Below are 15,715 nucleotides of genomic sequence, written 5' to 3'. Positions count from 1 at the left end.
CCTTACACTTTGTATTATCTATCTCGTTCTGATTTGTTGCCTGCAAATCTTTATTCAGCATTTTTTATTCATTCTCATACTCACTTGTCTCTGATACCCGCCCGCCCAACAACCCACCCACCCACCCACACACACACAGAAATCTCTCTCTCTCAATCTTATGCTTTGTCTTATGAAGAATTCCAAGTGTATTATCATCATTACCCACTCTTCATTCTTCACATCATCCATGTTGTCATTCTTATTACTTTTATGAACTCTTATTGTCTATATCAGTGGGTCTTAATCTTTTTGAGTCACGGAACACTTTTGATTATAAGAAAAATTTGGGGAACACCAAAAGCATTAGGGTCATAAAACTAACAATAAAAATATGCATGAACTTGCCTTTTATAAAAATGGAACTTATTTTAATATGATACTTGAGCTTGTCAGCTTTTCAGATTTCAGCAATATCAGGTCTAATATGTGATATAGCTACCCTTATCTCTTTGTCTATATTAGTAAGTCTTTCACGCTTTTTAGTTTTTATATTGGTTAATATTGAAAAACCGAGCTCACACAAATATGATGTTGAAAACTATAACAAAATTTTCAGTGCCCTTGTGGAGAGAGCTGGGTATTCAGCTTGGACAAAAATCCAAAATTCCTCAAGAGTTATTTCAGAGAATTTAATTTTTAGAGTATGATCCATTGACAAGGTAACTAATTGTTCTTCTTCTTGTGACGAAAATTCACAACTCGTATCAACTGTGCTAAATGGATTTCGTGTCCAGTCGTTAATGTGTGTATTTAAGTAAGGAAAGTAACTTGAAATCTTTTCTTCCAATATTGTTAAATGTTCTGTTATAATGGAAATAATTCCCTCGACATTTTATTATGGAATCGAAGGAAACATATCCACTGTATTTTTTCCTGATATGTGGTTTTTCCAAAAAGATACTTTTTTCTGAAAAGCTCACAATTTGTCAGTGGATGTCAAAATATTTTAATTTTTTCCTTGGATACTTGTATTAATGCTAGTTAAGTAATTAATAATATTGGCTAAATATGCCATTTTAGCACATCAAATATTATTTTGAAGACATTTTACAAAAGCATCTGTACCTTCATTTTGAAAAAGGCCAGTAATTCATTCTTAAATTCTAAAATTCGGAATAGCACTTTATCTCTGGATAATCATCTTATTCAGTGTGCAAAAGCAAAGATTTATACTTGGCTTCCATAGATATGCAACGTTTTTTTAAAAATCATCCTTTTAAAGGTCTTGATGTAATTTACCATATTTACAACTTGGTCTAGTACAGATTTTAATATTGCCTGTAATGTTTTTGAAACTAGGGATTCTTTGTACAAAAAACAGTGCGTAGATATAATATTTGGCTTTATTTCTTTGCAAGGGTAACAAATCCTTTTATAGGGTTTGATGGAGCACCATCCGTACAAATTCCTACACACACAGCTCCCATGAAATTTTAAAATTTTCAAAATATGACGTAACAGAGTAAAAATATCTTGTCCTGTGTACGTTCTGTAAGTTCTCTGCAGCATAGAAATTGATTCACTATTTTGTTTTCATTAATGAAACGAACGAATGCTAGTATATGACCTTTACTGCTAATGTCAGTGGACTCATTGTAAAGCAAAATGTTGTTTGGAAAGTTTATTGGGAAATCTTTTCTCTATATCATCTGACATTTCTTTAATTTTATTTTCTAATTGTATCGTCCGAATGAGGAATTTTCATAATTTCCTTTTTTGCTTCTTCGGCAAACATAATGTTTACTATTCCACAACATGCTGGTAAAATTAGAAACTGATAAGGTATGTGGTTTTAATTTTACAGCAATTAATTCAGCTACCTTATATGATGCAAGTTGTGCCTTATCAGAAATTTTAACAGTCTTTTCAAAATATTTTACTTGTTTAATTTGCATATTCAACAATCTCTTGAAATAATCTTTAGTTTTTGAAGTAAGATTAGCATGCTGCTTTGTAGTAAATTGTCATAACATCTTTCACCGGTGGAACATTTGTAACCAGTTCGTGGAACACCAGTTAAGAACCACTAGTCTATATCTCCATCACTCACATTTCCACACCTGTTCTCTGTTATATCCACTGTATCACTCTCACTTTTTTTTTTACTGAACTTGCTCTTCTGGAATTTGTTCTCGAAACATTTCCTGCACACTCTCTCATTCAAACCAAAGTCCACGTATGCTTGGTTAAAAAAAAAAAACATTTCTTAGATACTGCATCTCATGAAGTTTCTCAAAGTTGAGCTTTTTGTAAAGGGCCCATATCCTCATCACTGCCATATGCTGTGCTATGAAATGTATATTATGCCAAATTTAATATATGTAATGCTAAAACTAATTAGCATCTAATTGAAACTACATATAAACCACATCTAACACAATTATAAGCAGTATAATTGGAAGCTGCAACTTTTTTTTATTATGAATTGCAGTAGATACCTTTACTCTTTATAATGAAAAAGTAGTCTGGGCTGACATTGAGTAACAAAGAAATAGGACAACCATCTGTTCTTTCAGATTGGCTACATCTGTGGCTCTTAATGTTAAATTTGCATTTATGATTTTTTAATTTTTTGTTTTTTTTTTGGTTTTAAGTTTGATGAAAGTATATCTTAATGGATTGTTAATTGAGTAAATTATACAGAACCACTTCAGAAAATCATGACCTTACAAGGAAGCCAAATAAATAATAAATAAGTCCTACCTAATCCTGTTTTAAGAAATGTCTTGCATATATTAAATTTTATGCATTTCTGTTATAAGACTATGTCATTTGTATTAAAATTTTCCAGTTTATTTTTATCTCAAATAGTAAGTGCATTGTAACATTGAGGCTTTGCAACCACCCTCCCTAAATGCAGGAATGAGAGAGAGAGAGAGAGAGAGAGATTGGAAGAACTTGAATAACTACAGGATAATTGTAACTGAGGTGCAAATCTTCCTCCAGTTGGTGAAAGTGACAATGAAGTGATCACTTGGATGGTGACCAACCATATCAGAATATCTGAGAGAAAGAGATATATGTGGAACCATAAGGCTGTTGATTATGACAAACTCAGGAGGCAACTTGCAGTTATATCATGGAATGAGGAATTGGATGAGAATGAAAGCAATGCTGTTTGGTCCATACTCAAGAACTATCTGATAGAGGCAATGTCTGAGTGTATTCAAAAGATGAAGAGATTAAATAAGGTAGGTGTAAAATGGATGACTGAAGAGCAGAAGCATGCAATTTGGAAGAAGGCATTGTAGAAGTAGCAAAAGTGCAGTATGAACAGTGGTTAGTAAATGAGGCCAAAAGAAATCCTAGGATTTTTTTTTTTTTTTTCAATATGTGGCCAGTAGAAGAATGATTATGGAAGGATGATGTTACTCAGTGATAGTGGTAGAATGATAACCACTGGAAAGGAGCAATTCACAAGACATCCTTGTGAATGTAACATAATGCAGAACTTGAGAGCAATGTGGGGGAGGGATGAGGTGCATGGAAGAGTCACTGGTGGTGATTGAGCAGGAGATATATGAGTAATTGAGTAAACTTGATGTCAATTAGGCTATAGGACTTGATGGTATATCACCATGTGTCTTGTTGGTATGTTCCAGGGAGTTGACGACAGCTTGAACTTACCTCTTTAACATAAGCCTTCTGGCCAAAGTGCCAAAGGAGTGGAAAGAGGACAAAAAAATTGTCATCATCAACATAATGCTGATTATGGATATAGACCATACTGGTCTATTCTGGTCTCATTATCTATCTAATATCCTATTTTGAGGTCTACTCAGCCTTCTCTTTCCAATGGGTTTATATTTTATTATTTGTTTAAGATATTAGGTGTTGGCCATTCGGTTTACATATTCTATCCAATTTTGTATTTAATTGTTTACTTTTTTACTTTTTTTTTCTTCTATTTGATTTTATTTTTAGTTCTTTTAAAATATCTTCATTCCTTTTTTGTCTATGTATATTTTGTAGTTTTTCTCATGGATCTCATTTCACTTGTTTTTATTCTTTGTTCATCTTGTTTGTTGCCCAAATTTTGCTGCCATATAATAATATGGGCACTGCTAAAGTATTTATATTTTCAAGTGTGTCTCTTTTTGTACAATATGTGGATTGAGTGTTCTATGTAATCAGGCCTATAATCTGAAAATTTTGAAGTTTTTAATTTTATGTCTTTTTCTCCTTCATATGACATTTCATATTGAAGGTGATCAATTCTCCTGCTGAAAGTTCTGTTCTATTATTTTCTTATTAATAACTGTTTTACTTCTAACTGAAGTTTGTCCACAAAATGCCATTTAGTTTTATTTATGGATATTTTCATTCCAGACTGTTCTACTATATTTAAATCATATATTGCTATTTGTAAATTGTCTTCCTTATCTGATATTACCTAATCATCTGCAAATAATAACATATTTATTTTGCTATTCTGGGGAATTTCTATACCTAGATTGTTTAAGATGTTCCACTGTATTAATATTTCATTAATATAAATATTAAAAAGTGCTAGAGACAGAAGGCATCCCTGTCTTACTCCTTGGTTTATAGATTATTAGATACAAATATAGTTTATTTTCATTATCTTTGTTTTTATAGTTTATATTTTCATTATCTTTGTGTATATTCAGTATTGCATGTAGTAAAATATTAGGTATATTTATTCTTTGTAATATATATATATATCAAAGAGTATATATCTTTGTACTTTTGTCAAATGTTTTTTCATAATCTATAAACAAAAGATGAGTTTCTAAATTAAATTCTCTTCTTTTCTCTATGAGTAGTTTTAAATAAAAAAACTGCATCCATTGTTGTGTCCTTTGCTAAATCCATTTTGACATTTCAATAATATTTTTTTCACTGTATATTTTCAATTTTTCATTAAGTATTCTACTGTATTACTTAAATATAAAGAGCCAACAGGCTTCATTTCGGTGATATAAACATTTCTAGGAAATGCACAAATTCATCATTATTTGAAAAATAATGATGAATTTGTGCAAATGCAAACGAAATAGCCGATACAATCCGTTGGCAACTTTTCTCGGCTGAAAGGAAATAGGCACAAGATTGTCTAGCGTCTGTATTCGATTGTATTTATATGTGAAACCAAAATTCAAAATCAATTTTGGTGCAATAAACAAAAGACTCACAGATGTCTTTGTATGTTAAGGGGTTAAAGAGGTAATAAACTAATACCTCTCTAATTAGCAGGTTTTGTTTTATTCCCTCTTTTTAAATACAGGTATCACTATACTTGTATTTTGTCAAAGTTGTTCCGCTTTATCAAGGAGATGATAAGACTAAGTCTTTGAATTATAGGTCAATCAGCTTGTCTGGAGTTATAGTCAAGGTGTTAGGGAGGCTAGTGAGGATATGGATTCAGAATGGGGTTGACACCAGCAGAAGTCTCTTTGGGGGGGACAATATGGGTTTGAGAAAAGAAAATCATGTTTTAGTAGTCTGCTTACTTATTATAATAAGGTGACAAATGCATTGGACAAGGGGATGTATACACAATTGTATATTTTAGATTTTGCAAAGGCCTTTGATATATTGCTATCTTGTCATGTGGGATTGGATGGTAGATTTGTGTGTTGGATTGGAGATTGGCTGTCTGATAGTTATCAGCAAGTTGTGTATGGGGAAGCAATATTTCAGAAGAGCAAAGTCACTAGTGGTGTGCCATAAGGATCCATTTTGGGATCAGCTTTGTTTAATTTATATGCAAATGACATCGGGAAGCACTTTGTATGATGCTATGCAGTTATTATTATTATTATTATTATTATTATTATTATTTCCCAAGACCTCATGGAGTCAAAGACTCATCTGGGAGGTTCTTTTATCACACACACATCTCATCATACCGTGTCTTAAACACACTCAAACTCCTTGCAGACACCACACTCTCAGGCAAGGCATTCCAATCATTCACAACTCTGCACGAAAAAAAACTTCCTCTCACTCCCCTACTCACACCCTCTTTATACAGTTTCCAGGGATGACCTCTGGTTCTCCCCTGATCTCCCACTATTCTCTGTAGAACTTCTCCACCATTGATCTTATAACAACCCTTTACCAACTTGTAGGTCTCTATCATATCTCCCCTCTTCCTTCTCTCCACCAGACTCTGCAAATTACATCTTCTCAATCTTTCCTCATACTCAACATTCCAGAGGTCAGAAACTACCTTAGTCAGTCTCCTTTGGACCCTTTCCAACATCTCTTCATCCTTCTGAAAACCCGGTGACCAAATCTGGGCACAATAGTCTATGTGTGGCCTAATCAAAGCCTTATACAATGGAACAAGAATCTCCCTACTTCTACATGTCAGTGTCCTCTGCATCATTCACAGAAACCTTTGTGTTGTCTTCACAATTTTGGTGATGTGTCCCCTAAATTTTAGATCCTTATCCACTACTCTTTATGGTTCATCCCAACTTTGCATCATCTGCAAACAACTGAATATCTCCATCCAAATCTTCGCCAATATCATTAATATACAAGTTAAATAGTAATGGCCCTAAAACAGACCCCTGAGGCACCCCACTAGTGACTTTCCTTTTCCTGGATATCGCACCCCATACACAACTTGGTGATACCTATCAGATAGCCAGTCTCCAATCCAATGCACTAATCTAATATCCAACCCCATCTGCTCTAGTTTGACTGTCAACTTATCATGAGGTACTCTATCAAAAGCCTTTGCGAAATCCAAGTATATTACTGTGTATCCTTCTCCTCTGTCCAAGGAAGCAGTCACTTTATTGTAATAAGTAAGTAGAGATTACTAAAACATGACCTCCCTCTAGCAAATCCATGCTGTCCATCAAAGATTATACCATTGTTGTCAACTCAACTCTGGATCCTAGTTCTCACAATCTTCTCCAACAACTTAACCACAACACAGAGTTAGGTCTATAGTTTGATGCTTGAGTTCGATCACCTCCTTTATGAAGTGGCAAAATCTTGCCCTCCTTCCACTCTTTAGGAACTTGACCAAGTGCAAGACTCGTATTTAAAAAAATATGTCAAGGCAGGTGTCAACTCTCTGGCACATTCCTTCAGAATACGCAGTGATATATTATCAAGTCCCACAGCCTTATTTACATGTAGTTTACTCAACTCTCCATACACCTCTTGCTCCCTTACAGTCAGTCTCTCCTCCCCATCATCAACTGCTCTCAATCTCTCCACGAAGTCACATTCACAAGATTGAAAGATCTTTATGAACTGCTCATTAAGTATCTCCACCACACATTCTGCAACAGCTGTCTTTATACCATTTCCTCCAATCAATGTCATCATTCCATAATCATTCTTTCTTTTGCTGGCTACATATCGAAAGAACTCATTAGGATTATTCTTGGTTTCATTAGCTAACTGCTGTTCATACCTCTCTTTAGCTACTCTCACCAACCAAGTCACTCTCCTTGCCTGGTCATGAAATTGGTTACTTCCACTTCTTTTATGCTGGCTCCACAATGAGTTCTTTGCAGATGATGCCAAGTGGTGGATCTATGAGGATTAGAACAGATGTTGTAGCCTTGCAAGAGAACTTGAATAGACTGAGTGAATGGGTGAGTGAATGAGGCTACCAGTTAAATGTAATGAAGTGTTAGGTTTTAATATTTGGCAAGCAAAGATGGGATGCAGAGTATAAGATTGGGGGTAGAGATATTTTAGAGGAGGTAGAGGACCTGAAAAATTTGGGTGATGATGTATAGGAACATGAAATTTCAGGGACATTTTGCTAAAAATGTAAGTGTGGTACAGTAGATTATGGCAATGATGTAGAAAACACTGACATGTTGAAGTAAGGATATTATGATTCCATTGTATAAGGCTTTAATCAGACTGCATATGGATTAACATGCACAGATCTGGTTTTCAAGAGGGTGAAGAGTTGTTGAAAAGGGTTCAGAGATGATTGACTAAGGTGGTATATAAGGTCTCTGGAATGTTGGGTATGAGAACAGATTGTAGGAATCTAAATTACATAGAATGGCAGATAGGAGGGGGGGGGGACGTGTCCACAGCAATTACCACATTAACCATGCTACTGGACAAGACGTCTATAGACGTCAAGGTTATCATGGATGCGAAGTGCATATTAAAATTGTAATAACATTGATATTATATTGAAATATATGATGGATACGAAGCGTATGAGGATGTGTATTTGATCCATAATGGCCGGTAAGGTGGTTAATGAGGATGAGATCTTTCATAGAATTTCATAGATGAATGTGGATGGGATTTTTTCACTGCTACTCATGAAAAGTTGAACATATATCTTAAGCACTACAAGTAAGTTGGTGGTAAGCAAATAGCTGGAGAATGGGGAGAACAACATGCCATCCCTGGAAGTTGTACAAGAAGAGTATGAGCATAAGGATGAGAAGCAGGTTTTTTGTGTAGAGAGTGGTGGGTGATTAGAATGCATTGCCTTGAAGTGTGGTGAGTACAGAGACAGTGAATGCTTTTAGGTCACTGTGTGTGTGTGTGTGTGAGAGAGAGAGAGAGAGAGACATCATGTGACGAGGCTCTTGACTCGATGGAGGTCTGATAATAATAATATTTTTTCTTCTTCTTATTATTATTATTACAAAATAACTGAAATCCAGGATAAAGCATTTTGTTATTGTTTTCTTTATGATCCTGCCACTCATAAAAGGTTGCAAACAAATATAATCTTAAGTACTACAAGTTAGTTGATGATAAATGATTTTAGAGCCCTGGTTTAGAGAACATTTCCAGGCCACTTCAAGCTTATTTGCAAGGTGGTCTCACATAATTTATCAAAAATGTTTAAATTGTAATGGTGACATATGAATTTTATAGTGCGGGCTTAAAGTAGCTTGAACAAATTTCTACAGCACTAATGTACTATACATTTACAACCTTTTTTTGTGAGTCGCATAAAAATATTTCACTTTCCACCATGTCATGCAGAAAAATCACAGCTGTATGTTTAAATTGGTAATGAAATATTTATTATTATTATTTTTTTTTTGAAATCTATAATGCACCATAAAAATTCCACCACATTTCTTAGCTATGTAGAAGGACATTAGTTTGAAAGATAAATAAATAGCTCAACAGTCAGATGTTTTATGCCAACAGCAAATGTAGCATTCTTTTGCAATACAATTTGAACTTTTATAAAATGAATTTATATCAAATCCAAATTTCATCAATCATTATTTGAAATAAATGTTATTTATTTTTTAGTATGTAATACCTCAAGTTATGTGAGTAATGCATTCTGCAATAATGTTGTATTACACAACACAAAATTGTGTAATACTTGAGGGATTATATTTTCAAGATGAATGGAAATGAAAACAAACAAAAGGGTAAAAGAAAAAATGAACTTTCATAAAGGGGAAATTTGACTCAAAAGCAGAATAAAAAAATAAAATCATCATCAATTTCCTGATATGTAGCCTCAAGTGGTGTTCAGGCTACCATGTCATCACTACATGATTAAATTTACATTATTATTAATCTTCTATCCGCAATTTGCCTCCAAATTACTCTATTAATTGTCAGCACTCCAATATTGTCATATCTAGCAGTTTATGCTTCTAAGGCACTTCCAACTGAATCAATCCACTAGACCTTGGTCTTCCTCTGGGTCTCTTTCCTGCCATCTTGGCATCAAACACCTGTTTTGCTGACCTTTCTTTATCCATTCTATTTAAGTGGCCATACCACCTTAGATTGAATCTGCTTCGACATTTTTGAATGCTAATAATATAAAGTTCTTTTCTACTATGATTCTGCCATTGATGCCATCTGTTCCCTCCCCTAATTTTTCTCAGAACCTCATATTTGTGGTCTCTATTCTTTGACTGAATGCTTTATTTCGAACCCAACTGGTTTAAAACTGTCTTGTATACTGTTAGTTTGGTGTTTTGGCTAATTTCTCTCTTATTCCATATAAATTTATTCAGCTGGCTACTCACATTACCATCTTTACTTATTCTGGTGTATTATTTCCAGATTTATCTTGCCATCTTCACTAAAACCTGTGCGCAAAATGCAGTTGATGTGTTCAGTGTTTCTGCTTATTTTCAGAGTTTTGGTCTTTTTTATTGCTGATTTTCATGCCAAATTTGTTACAGCTGTTATTCAATTTAGTTAGAGAATCCTGGAGACTAGCACTGTGGATGTGCTTAGGAGTACATTATTTGCATAAAGCAAAGAGCTAAGCTTGACATCCCCAGTTCTAATATCAGACCCAGTTCCATCTTTCATAATTTATATTTTATATTTCATATGAAACCATCTTCCTGTATTTCCTTCAATTCTAACTGCTGACATACAAATTGAAATGTAGACTATGTATTGTTCCATAATGTTCCATTTACCCCCATATAATTGTAGCATTTTGAGGAGCTTTTCTCTAGGCACCTTGTCATGTTCCTTTTCCAGATCTACAAAACTTAAGTATCCTTGCCATATTCTATGATTTCTTATCTATTTGTCATAAAATGAATAAATAAAAATAAATATTTCTTAATTTAGCCTGACATGAAATTATTAGCAGTAGAAAGTAATAAGAATCACTCACTAAGTAATAAGAAACAGTCACTGATTCATTTTCACCTCATGTTTGACAAGAAGACTTTAGAGCATTCTTATTAATGAAGGTGTCTAATATTGTTTGTTGCATATTTATTGTTTTCATAGGGAAAAGTTACCCCCCCCCCATGAACTTCATAATATGTGTTTGCATCCTTTGTCAACCTTGGAACTTTCACACTTCTTCACTAAAAAGCCAGTGTTTTGCTAGACCTGCATATCTAAAATAAGCCAGTCTGACTGGATTTGTAATTTTCGTCATCAGTTACAGAACTTAAATATGCTCATGAAATTCAAATTTTTTGCCACATTGAGCATTGAATTTTTGGACCATCTGGTGCTAGTGTTAAATGTGTTAATCTCAGGATCATCACTTTTTAAAGACTCAAATGTTTTAGGCTTTTTCTTAAGTAGAAATGAGAATGATTCCTTTATTTTTATACTCAACACATGAAGCTAGAATCCTTTTGTTTACTTCCTAATCCTGTCCAGTAACAACAAGAACTCAAGCTGCTTTCATATGCATGGCACTTTTACATGCTTTAATTTTTTTTTTCAGTATCATTATCTCTGATGGTAGAAATTGTTGATTCATTAACTCCATTCACTAATTTTATATTTATTTTTTCCTTTGTTCCTATATCTAGTTTCACAGCAGTAGTATTAGACTTTTTCTTCTTGGTTTAGCACAAGCTCCTGAAAGTTAAATTGTTTGTTTTAAAAAAAAACTAGTGATATCTGTTATAAGCCGAATTAGAAGTAGATATTGTGGTTTTAATTAGATTTAGGTTAATTTTGTCTTTAAATATGCTATTTTGTACTTAAAGTTTCATAGTGTGGCACATGGCACCAACGCAAAACAGAGCAGTGATGCCCAATACATCCTCTTTTAGGAAATTCAGCCTGAGGCACTTAATGTAATGTAATGTCTGCAAAATGTATTCTTTACTGAAATTGAATGGACTTTGTTTTGAAAACAAAAGTAGTGAGAAAGAGTCAGTGTTCCAAAAATGTTATGAAAGCAACCAGAGTGTGGGTCAGGTCAAGAGCTTGGAGGCAAAATTGGGGAGAATGATGAAGTCAAGCAGATGCTGTGCCCTTATAAGAGGACTTGAATTGTCGTATGAGTGGGCAACTTAGTGGAACTTTCCATTCAGTGTGGCAAAATGTAAAGTTCTGAAATTTGATAGGCAGTGATGGGATATAAAGTATACACTTAGTGGGGAAATTTTGAAGGAGATAAAGGAGACAAGAGATCTGGGAGTAGTGATGGACAAAGGCCTGAAGTTCTCAAGTTACATTGTGCATTAGCCCTTGATCACAGATTTGTTCACCTGGTTTTAATGGTCTGAGGATACATTAGAATGAGTCCAGAACAGATTGGCTAAGGTGGTAACTGGTCTTCAGAATGTAGCATATGAAGACAGACTAAGGGAATGTGCAGAGAAGTGAGGAAAGGTCCTTTGCATGTACAGTGGTTGGTGAGTGTAATATACTACCTGATGGTGTGGTGAATCCAGACACATTGAATGATTTTAAAGTACAGTTTGATGAGTTTTGTGTGATGGTATGTACCATCCATAATCAGTCTTTTGACTCCATAGAGATCTGGTATTAATAATAATAATAATCTGAGAATCAGACATCAAGACCTGTACTGTGCAACTTGCATAAACTTGCAGTGCATATAAGTACATTTCATTATTAATTAAAATACATAAAGTAATGAAGTAATTAAGTTGATCAGGTAATTAAGTAATCACCAGCTTGATTGCCCAAGTGGTTAGCATATCTGCTCTCCAGCCAAAAGGCTGTGGGTTCGAATCTCACCGTGGGCATGGATGTTTGTGATTGTCTGTGGAAATACTAGTGATAGTGGTGTTAGTGGTCAGTAGATGATGTTGGTGTAGATAATTTGGTTCGCTGTTGTTGGTAGATTGAGTGGTGGAGATGGAGAGTTGTAGAGTAGATGCCTTCCCTCGATGAGTCTTTGGACTTCTTGGAAATGTCACATAATAATTAAATATATAAGCTTGCAGACAACACAGTACAGTATAAGCAGTAGATATAAAGTTTCAAGCAAGTGTTGATACAAAGTGATTGATTTTGTTTAGTATAATTTTTAGTCATGAATAAACAAGAATAATAAAGCGGCATTAAAATAAGTAAATTTGTTATTAATTAATTTTCCTTACTTGAAATCTTCATTTAACATTGAAAATGTATGAATATTTCATCAAGGAAGAATAATTCTGTTAAAAAATTTATCATAGATCATTTATCCAAAACAAGATCACCACCTCAGCCAGAACCGCCTCCTCGAGTAGACAGGACTAGTAAACCTACACATTTCCGTGGAGCTCAAGATAGGTTTTTTGCAACTACTGGTAATAAATTCTTTCACATAAATATGTATCACAGTATATATCACAAATGTCACATTCACCCTTTTTAAATGGTAATTCTATAACTGAAGAAATTTTAAGCATGATTTTTGCAAAAGCACATTGACTAACAAATTGTGATTTCTTTACAGCGTATTGGATTGAAATATGTAGCATATTTAGAGAATTTATGAAGAGAATAATTTACATGGGCAACAATCAAATGTAGATATGCATTTGATGAAAAAAAAAATGTAGTTTTTTACAATTAGTCGAGGTTCTTTACAAATCATCAGCATGTTTTTGATCATATCAAACAGTTGTAATAATCTTCTGATGTGAAAAATAGTTTGTTATAAAAAAAAAATGAACAATAGTATAAATTTTAGGGAAGTGGAGAATATATGGGGGGGGGGGGGAGAGACAGGATTTTGACTTGAATGAATGGAAGAAATCATTGCTTGTCGAAAATATATGAATGGCTCAGAGAAGTGAAGAAAGAATACAATTAAAACTTTGTACTGTGTCTATGATTTGGATCAAATGTAGATATGCTGTAAGATAGTAAGCAACACATAGATCTATAGAGAGGGAATCTCATATCTGATTATTTTAAATTTCTTCAGCTTATCTGTAACATTCTATCAATATCAGATTCACTATCTTATCCTAATCCAAATAAGAGAATGGGGAGGGGGAGAAAAATTCTTAGGATGCTATAGTAAACCACTAATGTGGAGGAAATGCTTTCTTGGCTAATATTTCTTCTTCTCAATGTTTTTTAAAAAGTTTTTTTAACAATAAAAGATTTGCAGTGGGTTTTATTTAAAATTTATAGACATTACTTTGGTAATGAGACTGTTGAATATCTATTGTTTACAATAAAAAACTATTGATATTTAAAAGTACCTTTCATGACAGAAGTTGATAATTTATTGTAATTTTTACTAAACAAGCATCTCATAATATCCAAAATACAGAGCTCTGAGATACTTTGGCATTGGTAGGGAAATCTGAAGAAAGAAAGTCATTTGTCATGACAGGTTGTGAATGACTGGAGAGGAAATTGACAATCTGCTTGCAAAGGGTCAGTGGTGGACTATAAGTTGGTAATTTCGTAAGAATTGATCAAATGTGTTCTGAAAATGTCTAGAGCAACAGTCTTAGTTCCTCCAAACTATTTCATATCTTAGGTCTGTAGATGAGTAATATTGGCAAGGAGATTTGCTGTGGATCTAAAATGACAGAATACATATAGGTAGTCACTGATTAATTAGTAAGCTTCTTGGTGGTGAAGAAGTTGACAATTGATGATTTTCTTCATTATTAAGGTGAGTGCTGGATGATATTTTGAATAGAGGCCTATTCTAAAAAACTGATTTATATTGTTAAGATTTACAAAATACAAGATGACTAATAATGCAATGACTGATAAACCTATTTTCACACTATCATCCAGCACTCTCCTCAGTTCTAGCTTTCATCAATGAGACCTCAGTAAATCTTAAAACTCGTGTGGATTGTGATCTTCTGTAATGCATAGCAATGTACGGTTTAAAAAAGAAGTATACTATACATTATGGGATGTTGCAACAATTGATGATTTTTATATTTACCCCCCCCCCCCCACACACACACACACAAAGAGGTCACAAACTATAATACAATGGTACCATGCATGGGTGGGTGGTTAAGGAGAAAGATCAAATCTGTTAATAGGTTTCTTGAAAAGCTGTGGTTGTATTCATTTGAAAAAACAGTATAGAAAAAACTTTTCCAAAGAACAGAGGCAGATGGAATGAAGGAAGAAAAGAAGTTGGGGCTCAGTACATTTGAAGTGTATACAGATATTGACTGGTGACTGCTCATGTTCTTGCATGATTAAATGAATGGTAATAGCCAGTTTCAGCAGAGCACAATACTCATGAAAGTATCAATTAAAAAAATTTTAAAAAATGCAGAAACAGAATGCTTAAGAACAACCAAAGGTAGTCTGTGAGTGAATAGTCACCTATTAGGCAGAGGACAATCTGCCTAATAGGTGACCTAATAGAATTCATAAGGACATTTTGAGTATCCCCCCCCAGATGTGAGAAGAATATTCCAAGGTCAGTCTGATTTGGGATTTATGAAGTGTTACAAGTTGACCAGAAGAACACTGGAAATCAGAACCTTATCAAAAATAAGGGTAGGGAAGTAGAATTTTCTTCAGGATAATAAGACAGAACTGTGTTTTGATAGCATTGAAATTGACCAGATTATCTTCACCTCACACGAGAATGTTGATCAAATCATGATTTATGGTTATTTGTTGCAAGGGAACCTTGCAACACTCAAACACTTCAAGATCCTTGAATGAAGAAGAGAAGTGAAAACTGTTGTCATCAGCAGTGGCGGGGCTCGTGGTTTGAAATTGTAGGGGTGCTGCAACTTTCGAAATATACATACACACTCTAAGTGCAGTGTATACGTGTTTGGATAAAATATCAAAATTATGATAAAAATTTTTTTAAAAATTAAACATGAAAAAACATTGTTTATTATCGATAAAATTATACAGTTTGGTATAATTCAAAATTACTTAAAAATAAAATATATTCTTCTTGTTTTGTTTCATGAAAAAAATTGTTTATTATCGATAAAATTATATGGTTTAGTATAATTCGAAATTACTTAAAAATAAATATAAATAT

The 15,715-nt window shown here is 33.7% G+C and overlaps 1 protein-coding gene across 7 annotated transcripts in view; it reads left to right on the top strand.

The window, feature by feature from the left end:
- The window catches only part of LOC150094164 (tight junction protein ZO-3-like), a 528,478-nt gene that overhangs the window by 452,870 nt on the left and 59,893 nt on the right, over nucleotides 1-15,715 (top strand). For 6 of the 7 annotated variants that reach the window (XM_090411771.1, XM_090411769.1, XM_090411767.1 and 3 more), the window contains exon 25: nucleotides 12,912-13,025. The exons of the other annotated variant lie outside the window; for it this stretch is intronic. In XM_090411771.1, coding sequence (XP_090267897.1) covers nucleotides 12,912-13,025 — 114 coding nt within the window. The remainder of the gene's footprint in view (nucleotides 1-12,911; nucleotides 13,026-15,715) is intronic. 7 annotated transcript variants of the gene reach the window in all.

Source organism: Typopeltis vanoorti, chromosome 22 (genome assembly GCF_054136105.1).
Source record: "Typopeltis vanoorti isolate ZY-2024b chromosome 22, IOZ_Tvanoo_1.0, whole genome shotgun sequence".
Lineage (NCBI taxonomy): Eukaryota > Metazoa > Arthropoda > Arachnida > Uropygi > Thelyphonidae > Typopeltis > Typopeltis vanoorti.
This window is presented reverse-complemented; position numbering and strand designations above follow the sequence as displayed.